The sequence below is a fragment of the Vombatus ursinus genome, unplaced genomic scaffold, assembly GCF_900497805.2.
Source record: "Vombatus ursinus unplaced genomic scaffold, bare-nosed wombat genome assembly UNPS02014840.1, whole genome shotgun sequence".
Lineage (NCBI taxonomy): Eukaryota > Metazoa > Chordata > Mammalia > Diprotodontia > Vombatidae > Vombatus > Vombatus ursinus.
This window is the reverse complement of record NW_020954618.1, coordinates 479,703-491,550: the sequence shown is the minus strand read 5'-3', so window position 1 is coordinate 491,550 and position 11,848 is coordinate 479,703. Positions and strand designations below refer to the sequence as shown.

The window sequence follows — 11,848 nt, the reverse complement described above, 5'->3', positions numbered from 1 at the left end:
AGCTCAAAAAAGGACTTTGAGAATCAAGGAAGAGAAGTAGAGGAAAAACTGGGAAGAGAAATGAGAGTGATGCAAGAAAATCATGAAAAACAAGTCAACAGCTTGCTAAAGAAGACCCAAAAAATACTGAAGAAAATAATACCTTAAAAAATAGCCTAACCCAAATGGCAAAAGAGGTCCAAAAAGCCAATGAATAGAAGAACGCCTTAAAAAGCAAAATTGGCCAAATAGAAAAGGAAGTCCGAAAGCTTACTGAAGAAAATACTTCCTTAAAAATTAGAATAGAGCAGTTGGAAGCTAGTGACTTTATGAGAAATCAAGACACTGTAAAACAAATCCAAAAGAATGAAAAATTAGAAAACAATGTGAAATATCTCATTGAAAAAACAACTGACCTGGAAAGCAGATCCAGGAGAGATTATTTAAAAATTATTGGACTATCTGAAAGCCATGATCAAAAAAAGAACCTACACATCATCTTCTAAGAAATTATCAAGGAAAACTGCCCTGATATTTTAGAACCAGAGGGCAAAATAGAAATTGAAAGAATCTACTGATCTCCTCCTGATAGAGATCCCCAAAGGAAAACTCCTAGGAATGTTGTAGCCAAATTCCAGAGTTCCCAGGTCAAGGAGAAAATATTGCAAGCAGCCAGAAAGAAACAATTCAAGTATTGTGGAAACACAATCAGGATAACACAAGATTTAGCAACTTCTACATTAAGGGACCGGAGGGCATGGAATATAATATTCCAGAGGGCAAAGGAGATAGCATTACAACCAAGAATCATCTACCCAGCAAAACTGAGTATAATCCTTCAGGGGAAAAAATGGTCATTCAGTGAAATAGAGGACTTTCAAGCATTCTTGATGAAAAGACCAGAGCTGAATAGAAAATTTGACTTTCAAATACAAGACCCAAGTGGAACATGAAGAGGTAAACAGGAAAGAGAAATCATAAGAGACTTATTAAGGGTGAACTGTTTACATTCCTGCATAGAAAGATGATATTTATAACTCATGAGACCTTTGTCAGTATTAGGGTAGTTGGAGGGAAATATATATATATATACATATTTATATATATGTATATGTATATAGATATAGATAGATAGATAAGATAGATAGATAGATAGAGGGCACAGGGTGAGTTGAAGATGAAGGGGTCATATCTGGAGAATAAAATCAAAGGGTGAAAGAGGATTATACTGGGAGAAGGAGAAAGGGAGAGGTAGAACGGGGTAATTTATCTCACAAAAAAACAGAAAAGAAAAAGGCTCGTACAGTAGAGGGGAAATAGGGGAATGTGAGAGGGAATGAGTGAATCTTATTCTCATAGGATTTGGCTTAAGGAGGGAATAACATACACACTCAATTGGGGGTATGGAAATCTGTCTTACACCATAGGACAATAGGGGGAGAAGGGGACAAGAGAGCAGGGCAATGATAGAAAGGAGGGCAGAATAGGAAAGGGGGTAATCAGAATCAAACCCTTCTGAGGAGGGGCAGGGTCAAAAGAAAGAATAGAATAAATGGGGGGGCAGGATAGGATTAAGGGAAATAGAGTTAGTTTTTCACAACATGATTACTATGGAAGTGTTTTGCGTAACTGCACATATACAACCTATATTGAGTTGCTTGCTTTTTCAATGAGGGTGGGTGGGGAGGGAGGAAGGGAGAAAATTTGGAACCCAAAGTTTTAAAAACACATGTTTAAAGAAATGTTTTCACATGCAACTGGGAAATAAGAAATACAGGAAATGGGGCACAGAAATCCATCCTGCCCTACAGGAAAGTAGAAGGGGAAGGGGATAAGAGAAGGGGGGGAGAGATAGAAGGGGAGGCAGACTAGAGGAAGGGGTATTCAGAATGCATGCCATCTTGGGGTGGGGGGAGGGGCAAGATGGGGTGAAAATTTGGAACTCAAAATCTTGTGGAAGTTAATGTTGAAAACTAAAAATAAATAAATTTAAAATTAAAAAAAGAAAGAACTCTTATATTCAAGTCAGTTAAATCCAATAGACATTTATTAAGCACCTGCTATGTTCAAGGTACTGTTTACAATTGCTTACAATATAACAATAGAAAGGAAACAGGACCTGCCCTTGAGGAGCTTACATTCTACTGGTGAGGGGGAGAGGGAAACACAGAACACATAGAAAAAGGAGTACAGTCATTGCACTCACAACTGGAAACATTGGGGAACACTTTGCGGAAGAGGTGGCTTGAATTTGAAGGAGGAGATTTGTGCTGGTCTGTCCAAATCCACAGCTTTTCTTAACAGGAGATGGTAAGAGCTGGGAAGACTAGCCTTCTCGTCCTGCCTCTGACAACTGACCCTGGGCAGCTCTCACCACTTCTCAGGGATCCAGGCTCTAAGACTGTCCTTTTCTGAGGTGAGGGCTGGCACTGGGAGAGAGAATTTCCTCTTGTGGGAGTGTCCTGTCTCCATAAAATCACAGGGCCAGGCCCCAGTCCTATGCCTTTCTCAACAAAGAGAAGATCAAGGGGAATGGACCAGATAAGGACTTTATGATATCATTGGAAACCTTGTCTTTGCTTTCCTGCTTATTTCTTTGACACCATTATTTTTTTCATGAAGATTTGAGAAAAATCCAAGTGTACCAAAATATACATATATTAGGGATCACTGTCCAAATCACCAGCTTCCAACCATCCTTACACACACTCATAATAGCCCACAGATACTGGTGAGAACAGCTTTCAAGTTTGCTTTCTGTCTCATTTGTGCAGGCTGGGTCTTCACTCAGACAGAACAAAGGCCACCAATGACATGTGTCCTGACTCTCTAAGTAACCTTCCTCCCAGGAGGCCATTTGAGTTGAAGACTTTGCCCTTGAATTTTGATGAGGGGTCCAGGTAAAATGAAACAAATCTAGGGAAGAGATCGTGCTGTTTGGAAAATGATACAGATGGAATTGCTCACTTGCTCGCCTCTAATATGGAGAGTTGCCAGGTGGTTTACATTCTTAACAACATGAAAATTGGAAAAATGATAACCAAGACTGTGCCCATGCCTAAACATTATTATAGCTAATAATAATAATAATAATATTTACATGGTGCTTTAAGGTTTATAAAGTACTTTATTATTTCATTTGATCCTCACACTAACCTCATGAGGTAGGTATTATTATTGTTATCCTAATTTTACAGGTGAGGAAACTGAGACTGAGAGAGAGGTTAAGTGACTTGCCCAGAGTTATACAGGCAGTAATTTTCTGAAGCTGGATTGGAACTCGGCTCTTCTTGACTCCAAGTCCTGTATTTCATCCACCAGTTACTCCTACTCCAACCACAGTACTACTACTGTGAATAATAGTTATCATTTTATAACATTTATGGGTTTGCAAAATGCTTTGCATATGTTATCTCCTTTGATCCTCCTGACAACTCAGTAATATAAGTGCTATTATAATCTTCATTTGACTAATGAGGAAAATAAGGCTGAACAGGGTTAAGTACCTGAGGCAGGATTGGAACTCAGCTCTTCCTGACTCCAACCCTAAAAACACTCTACTCACTGAACCATGTCCTTGCCTATAATTAAAATAATTATAATATAGTTTGGTACAGAAATATTTAAAATCAATATACTCTTATTTTGATTCATACCTTTAAGTACAATATGATGACCTTGTTAATTTCTTACAATGCTCTTAGATCGGAATCCAATGTTTTCTTTCATCTTTCACCATGGACAAGTAACACTGCCTCTCTGGGCTTCAATTTCTGCATCAATAAAATGAAGTTGGACTACTACTGAGACCATACTACACAAGGCATGCTGTTCAATATTTTAACAACCAGATCTCCAGGAGGAAAAAAAGTAAGGTATGCATGATGCACTTGTAAGTTTCACCTGCATTATTAATGTTCTCTCCATTGTTTTCTTTAATATCGATAATCAACAGAACAAAAAATAAAATCAGTATCATTTGCTGATTTCGGAGGCCTAAATGGTCAAAGTGAAAATTTTACAATAGGCTCTAGAGAGATGGTGTGAGCACATCCCTGAATTGCTATATGAAGATTAGTTGAAAGAATTAGTATAGGGAACTCCCATATGAAGAAATTCCTTTTACTGATGCCAGTCAGTATTTTCTCTTCGACTCAGTTTTAAAGAGTTGCACCCCAACATTAAGAGGCTAAATGACTTGTCCAGGGTCATATGGCCTGTATGTATCAGAGGCAGGTGTCCCTCACCAGCTCTCTCCACTTGCCCAAACTACGTCTTGTAGAATACCATCAAGAAAAAAAAAGATTTCTATTAGGCTGCCTAGGTGCACAAGAATTTACTTAAAGGAATCCACCTCTAATTCACAAGGTGCTATGTGAACACAGCTTATGTATTCAGGAATACACAGTTGATTGTTGTCAAAAACTGTGCTATCAAGGAGAAACAAAACAAAACAAGTTTTGTTGTTTTTAAACAAGGAAGCCGCTGGTGACAGGCAGGGAATCCCTAGGATCCTCAAATAGCTTAGATACATTTGGAAAAGTACATTTCTATAAGCAGACATTCTTGCACAAATGAAGCAAAGAATTTAAGGCAATGTTGAGCATAGAGCTGCCTCTTGGAGACTTCTCTGTGTCATCTTCTAGGTCTCTCCTCTTGTAGCAGAATGCGTGTGGTTGCCTCTTCATATGACAGCCTTTCACATATTTGAAGTCACCCCCCAGTACCTACCCAGCCTCCACAAGTGCTTTGTGGATAATTTAACATTGTTAAAAAATATTTTATCACCCAAATTTTGAAAGAAAAATGCTGATTTTTATTAAAACTTTTTAAAAAAAGATCTTTAGGGGAGACAGCATGTTACAATGGAAAGAATGTGGGCTCTCCAGCAAAGGGCTTGGATTCAAATCCTATATCTGATGTTATTTACCTGTGTGACCTTGGGGAAGTTGCTTTACTTCTCTAGACCTCAGTTTCCTCATCTGTAAAATGAAGGGGTTTGGATTAGATGGGCTCTAAGGCCCCACCCAGAAGCCATCAAAGGTGATGTCCACAGCATTACTGTTCATGCCACCATCATTCAGCAATCTCTCTTCCTTTGACTTTCTCTCCATCTCTCTTTACCACTTAGCCAAACTCTTTCCACAGATGTTTACTCACCTCCAAGGCAGTGCCAGACTAAGTGCTACATTGAGAATGCCATGATCGCTCTCTACAGCAGCGATTCCCAAACCTTCCCCTTCCCACTCAGAAAAGCACCTTTGGCTCCTATTATATTGAGACAACAGAGGCTGTTTTCAAGCTTCTCCTACCCCCAGCTCCTACTTCACCATCTTCTCTTGTTTTGCTCCAGCCTGGATCACAGAGGTGGCTCTTGTCTTCTTGCCAACACCACCCCCTCTACCAGCTCTTTCCTCCTAGCCTCTCCTGTCATGTCCAGTTTTCATTTAAAACCACCTTCTCTGCGTCCCTCATTTTAACCTCTTTTTATCTATAGTCTCCTTCCCTGTTGATTAAGCATATTCTGAGCTCTCTGACCACATCCTTTAAAACCTTTTTTTGAACCTACCAACCCTTCAAAATCTTGTCCTATATCTAGTCTCCCTTTAATAGTCAAAACTCTAGTAGGGAAAGAGTGGTCCATTTTTTTCCAAAGTCAGTGCTTTCTCTTTCTCATCTCCCATTCACTTCTCAATCCTTACAATTTGCCTTTGATCCCTACCACTCAACTGAAACTGCTCTGTCTAAGGTCATGAGTAATCTCTTCTTCTGTCTTGTTCTCTGCACAGCTTTTAATACTGCTGGCCACCCTTTCCTCTTGGACACTGTCTCCTTCCTTAGCTTCTGTGATCCTTCTCTCTCCTGGTTTTAATTCCTCCTTTTCAATCTCCTTGGCTGGATTGCCAGCCACATTCCATCCTACCCACTAGAGACACAGCCCTTTCCTTGCCTGAGCTTCTGTTGCAAAGACAAATTTGGAAATCTAATTAATTATGGGATCCCTCTTACTCTGGCGATAAGGATTGGCTAGAGGCCTATCTACCTGGGCAATGTTGAGCTGTGACTAAAGTACTGGCCTTGGATTTAGGGGAGAACTGGCTTCAGATCCCACTTCTTATCATTCTTAATTGTGGCTAATCACTTAACTTCTCTGGCTCTCAGTTTCTTTATCTGTAAAATGGAGCTAATCACACTTGCACTTCATGCCTGGTGAGATTATTGTGAGGATTAAAAAAGAGGTTTGTTAAGCTCTTTGAAAACTTTAAATCACTAGATACATGTCCTTTAATCTTAATGACTTAGCTGGAGCCAGGAGGTAGAAGACCTGCATGTATTATGAGAATCCCGTTCTATTTGTTGTTAGTCATTTTTATCTGCATAGGCTGAAAGTGAAGAGTCAGTTGGCCTTGGAAAAATATGATCATTCCCACTCTCCCCCCACTAGATGACAGTATTTTAACGCAACCTGTTTTCAAGCAGATCCCGGGGGCAGAAGAGGAAAGAATTCCCCTATGGCAATGTTACCAGGTTCCCACCATCTTTATAAATAGCGTGAAGTCTCTGAACTGATGTGGAGGGGGAGGCTTGTCCAACAGTGAACGAATTGTCTTTCTCCTCTGTCATTCCATCAGTTTTGTCCGTCGGCTGGTTCATTGCCAAAGGAACTCTTGAAAGTCTTCTTCAGCTGGGAAAGAAAACAACAACTTCACACGAAAGTCCTGAGGATGAAGGATTTGGGAAAGCCTGCTGGCTGGGCTCCACAAGCAAATGAATACACACAACTAACTCTAGGGGGAAACCTTGGGGACAAGGTTCTTCTATGGATGTCTCATTGCCAGGAGGGTCAAGTAGGTGTCATATTGGTCTGAATGTTGGTAATCCCAAATAAGAAATTGTTTTGAAAGGAAAAAGTACAATGATATACACTGGAAAAGGATAAAGAACAATGTAACACAATAACAAATCTAATTATTTGATGCAATAATACCATACAAGGTTTTATAGAAGTCATATTTGGAAAGGAAAAAATATGCATCTATTCTTAGACCGACATGGCCACGACTTGGGGCCCTAAATAACAACTAAAGATATTCTATAGAAGCAGCATTTCCTTCTGTTTATTTCCTATATGCCTGGCACATTATAGGCACCAAGGGAGTAAAGTAGATAATGTGTCAGACTTGGAGGAAGACCTGAGTTCAAATCCTGCCTCAGACACTCACTAACCACATCCTGGGCATGCCACTTAATGTCTCTTACTTCCTGATTACTCCATACCAAGTAGTTTCTACTGAGACCCTCTCTTTCACTTCTCTTTGCCCAGGGTCACATAGCAAGGATGGATGTGTCCCAGGTGGGACTTGAAACTAGATCTTCCTGGCTCTGAGGCCATCTGCCTATCTTTTACAATACCCTGCCCAACAAACATCATAGAATCATGGGATTAGGGAACTATAGATTATTTTGAGTTGAAAGGGACCTAGAGCCCACCATATCTACCCCTCTCCTTATACATATGAGGAAACTGAGACATAGACAGTTAGCAAACACTGTCTCCCTGCCTGACAAAGAGAAGTGATGCCAATAGAAATGCCATTTCTTCAGTGATAGTGGAATGCAGCCTTACTTTGCCCAAAAAGCCTTTGAGGTCCACTAGGCTCTGGCTGGAGCCTCTTTTTTCTTCACTGCCCACATGCCGATCCCAGGAGGTTGCTGATGAGGCAAGGCCTGGCTCTGCTAATGTTGGGGATGGGAGGGGCATCTCTGGGCTGTCTGCGGAGGAGGGGGAAGTGAAGGCACGTGCCCTGGTCTTTTCTGGGAATGGAGTCCCTTGACCTTCGATGGTGGGGGTGGGAGCCCTGGGGGACGCAGTCTCATGAATATCTGAATCACTTCCTTCTCCCCAGCTGGAGAGGCCCAGTTCTGAACAGAGTTGGGATTGTTCTTCTAAGAGCTGGTCAAACTGCTTGAGGGAAAACAGCAGAAAAAGAGGTAAGGTGACAGCTAGATGACAGCTTCTAGATGACAGCTAGAGCACACAGTGTTAACTCCCTTGCTCAAGAACCTTCAATGGCTCCATAGTGTAAACTCTTCTGTTGGCATCCAAAGCCTCTCCATCCTATCTTTCTGGACTGGTTTCATGCTCTTCCTTCTTTCTCATTTGTTTCAAGTTCCATGCAAACAGGCCTGCTCATTGTTACCATACAAAACAAGGTGAAGCCAACTCACTGAACTCTGGAAACCACAAGCTCTATTTTGTAGCCAAATTCATATTATGACATGAAACATAGGAGGAGAGGATAGGGATTCAACTTGTAATTTCATTTGTACAGAGAACTCCAGGGTGAGGAAATTCCCTCTACCATTATAGGTTGGCACCTTCACTGGAACTGAGAATATTAGAGAATTGCCTAGAGCAGAGGTGTCAAATGCAGCCAGAACCAGATTAAATATATTTGGGAAATATTTAACAAAATAAATAAAGATACAATAGAATATAGATAATGTTAATATGTGGTTTTCTAAGTCAGTTAGTGACCCCCTACTTCTATTTGAGTGTGACCTCACTGGCCAAGTGACATGGGAGGTTGTTGCTTGCCCAGGGTCACACAGCCTTGGCAGAGCTAGGCTCAGAGCCAGAGACAAGTCTTAATGTGTCATGGAAATGGTGGCTAATGTCCCATACCAGGATCATCCCTTCCTGAATCTGCCGAGCTCGGTCACTGAGGTGGAATTCCAGCTCAACCACCTGTTGATGCAAGTCTTGGCGTAGGTTGTGAAGGTGTCTCATCTCCTCCCTGCAGGTGAATAAAAGAACAGCAGCATACATAGCATCTCCTGTGAGGAAGTTTGTCCTCCATCTCCATTCTCCCCAAACCAACTCGGCTCAGTCCTTTGAAATTACTTAAAACATTCCCTTCATTTATATGAATGTGGTCATATTTTGTGGTTCAGACCTATGATTTTACCTTCATAGGGAAGTCTCAGTGTGAAAATTCTCTCCTCTGCTGCAAATTCCCAACCGATATGTAACTCACAGTAGAGTTGCCTGGTGACACTGATATAACCAGTACTGTACCAGAGGCAGGATTTGAATTCAGATCTTCCTGATTCCTAGATGAGCTCTCAATTACACTGCCTCTCAGTGCCTAAGCTCCATGATTTTGCCATGTATGTATTTCTGATTTTTATGCTCAACTCCATCATTTTATAGATCAGGAAACTGAGGCATGGGGTGGTGCCTGGGTATGTGGGCAAAGGCTTGCTTTCAACACTGATGCAGAGCAGCTGACATTACCTCCCTTCCTCTGACATATCACTGAAGACATATGCTTGCTCCTTCATGAGGTGATGTCCAATCTCCTCGGAGTGCTCCCAGAAACTCTGACATACTGTTCTCCAGATCTCCATGTCCTGTACAGTGCTCTGTGAACAAACAGAGAGAACTCAGAACCCCTTTGCTTCCGGGTAGTCTGTTCTACAAACACCCTCCTGCTAACTCTATTAAACTCTATCTCACTCTTCCACTCTCTTTGGGTTCACCTGTTGGGACAGAACCCTAGCCAGAAATTAGTCATGACCAAGGCAGAGAGCTTGGACCTTTCCAAACTAGATACAGGTTGGGGCAAAGAATAGGGATTTGATTTAGTACTGCTGCTTTGCCAATAGGGGGTATGATGTTAGGGAATGAGATTCTCTCTCTCTCTCTCTCTCTCTCTCTCTCTCTCTCTCTCTCTCTCCATCTATTATATCTTTCTATCATTTATTATATCTTGTGTTCAGTCATTTTTTTTCAGTCATGCTCAACTCTCCCTGACCCCATTTGGGGTTTTCTGGGCAGAGACACTGAGTGGTTTGCCATTTCCTTCTCTAGCTGATTTTACAGGTGAGAAAACTGAGGCAAACAGGGTTAAGTGATTTACCCAGGGTCACGTAGCTAATATGTGTTTGGGGCCACATTTGAACTCAGAAAGTTGAGTCATCCTGACTCCGGAACCAGCACTCCATCCATTGTGCCACTACCAGACAAGACAACATAGGAGGTTAGAAAGAGAAATCTGTGACACGGGGGAGGAGGTTAGCCCAGAGTCCATGTGGATGAAACACTAGCGATGGGATTAGGTGGTGGAGATAGTAGCAACAGTAGCTTTGGGAGCTAGCAGGTCAGAGATAGTAAGGGGACCTGGCAACTGCTTAGAAAGAGATTACAGAATAACCCTGTGCTAGCACCAGACATAGGACCAAACTCTGCTTGGCAACCCCATTGCCTATACCTACTTCTGGGTCATAGTTCAAGCACAGAGAGGAGTAAGTTCAGTCGTGCTGGAGTAGAAGCCCTGAGGGCAACTATTTAGCAACTGCATTGCCTATTCCCACTTTGGGGTCACAGTTCAAGGGTGGTGAGAAGCACTTTTGGTCAAGAGGGAGTAGAAGCATTCTAAAATGTTTATAGCAGCTCTCTTTGTGGTGACAAAGAACTGGAAATGATAGGGATGCCCATTAATTGGGTAATGGCTGAACAAGTTGTGGTATATGACTGTGATGAAATACTACTGTGCTCAATGATTTTAGAACAACATGGAAAGACTTGAATCAAATAATGAAGAGTGAAATGAGCATAACCAAGACAACATTGTATACAGTAACTGCAATATTGTTTTAAGAATCACTTTGAATGAATACATTATTTTGTCTGTTATAGATACCCAAATTAACTATAAAGGACATATGAACAAAGATGCTATCTGTATCCAGAGGAAGAAATGATAAAGAGAAGCATGTGTAGAATAATTTTACACATACGTACCTATTTGTGTCTAATGGTAGCCATCTCTAGAGCAGGGAGGGGGAAGGAAAGAAAAAAAAAGAAATAAAAGGAATTTACATGATAATTTTGTTGTATATTTGAAAGGAATAGTAAGTTGTGCGTAGTAGATTTGCAGTTACTATGTTATGGAAATGCTTGTTTTATTCCATAAATTAAAAATAAAATTAAAAAAGACTCTATAGCATGTTAGACACTATTTCCTTCCAATTTTATGATCTTTATTAATAGTTATAGCAAACATCTCAGAAGATTGCATATCAATGGCATTTTCTAAATGGATTTTTTTGAGGAAGTGCACATTATATTTGTAATAAAATGTCTTCTTATTAAAAATAAAATGGTGTAGAAACCCCAAGAGGCAATTTGGCTTCCAGCCCCATAAGATCAGAGAACCTGAGGAATGGTATTGTTTCTAGGGCCCTGAGGAGCAGTATCAATCACAATCCCAAGGGATCAGGGGCTCTTCTTGGGTTGGGAGGAGAATACAGGCCAAAAGAGCAGAAATGACACCTCTCCCAGGATCACACCTTGGAAACACTGAAAATTTCCAAATCCTCAGAACTAGCTCTGAAAACAGTTGTGTGAAAAATCCTAAAGCCTGAAACAGAGCCTTTCCCCCCAACTCTCACCCAGAACAGAGTCCAACATTAACATAAAGTTCCAAATCAAGAAATTGAGCAGAAAAGTGAGCAAACAATAATAACAAAAAGAACTTTACCATAAAAGCTACTATTGTAACAAGGAAGATCAAGACACAAACTTAGAATAAAACAATGAAGCAAAAACAGCTACAAGCAAAGGCTTAAAGTAAAAATGTGAATTGAACATAAGGCCAACAAGAATTCCTAAAAGAGCCAAAAAATTATTTCTGAAATCAAATATGAGTGGTAGGGGGAAATTAAGTAAATAAATGTAAGCAAGGGAAAAAATTACAATAAGGCAATTGCCAGTTTGATAAAATAGGCATGAAATACTGAAGAAAATAATACCTCAAAAAAAAAAACAACAGAATTGGCCAAATAGAAAAAAAGAGATATAAAA

The 11,848-nt window shown here is 40.6% G+C and overlaps 1 protein-coding gene across 1 annotated transcript in view; it reads right to left on the bottom strand.

The window, feature by feature from the left end:
• Nucleotides 1-4,928: 4,928 nt before the first annotated feature.
• ITPRID1 (ITPR interacting domain containing 1) overlaps nucleotides 4,929-11,848 on the bottom strand; it is a 108,823-nt gene continuing 101,903 nt past the window's right edge. The window contains exons 11-14 of the mRNA XM_027840216.1: nucleotides 9,278-9,405; nucleotides 8,666-8,777; nucleotides 7,607-7,942; nucleotides 4,929-6,664 (exon numbers count right to left, since the gene is read on the bottom strand). Coding sequence (XP_027696017.1) covers nucleotides 6,608-6,664; nucleotides 7,607-7,942; nucleotides 8,666-8,777; nucleotides 9,278-9,405 — 633 coding nt within the window. The 3' untranslated portion in view covers nucleotides 4,929-6,607. The remainder of the gene's footprint in view (nucleotides 6,665-7,606; nucleotides 7,943-8,665; nucleotides 8,778-9,277; nucleotides 9,406-11,848) is intronic.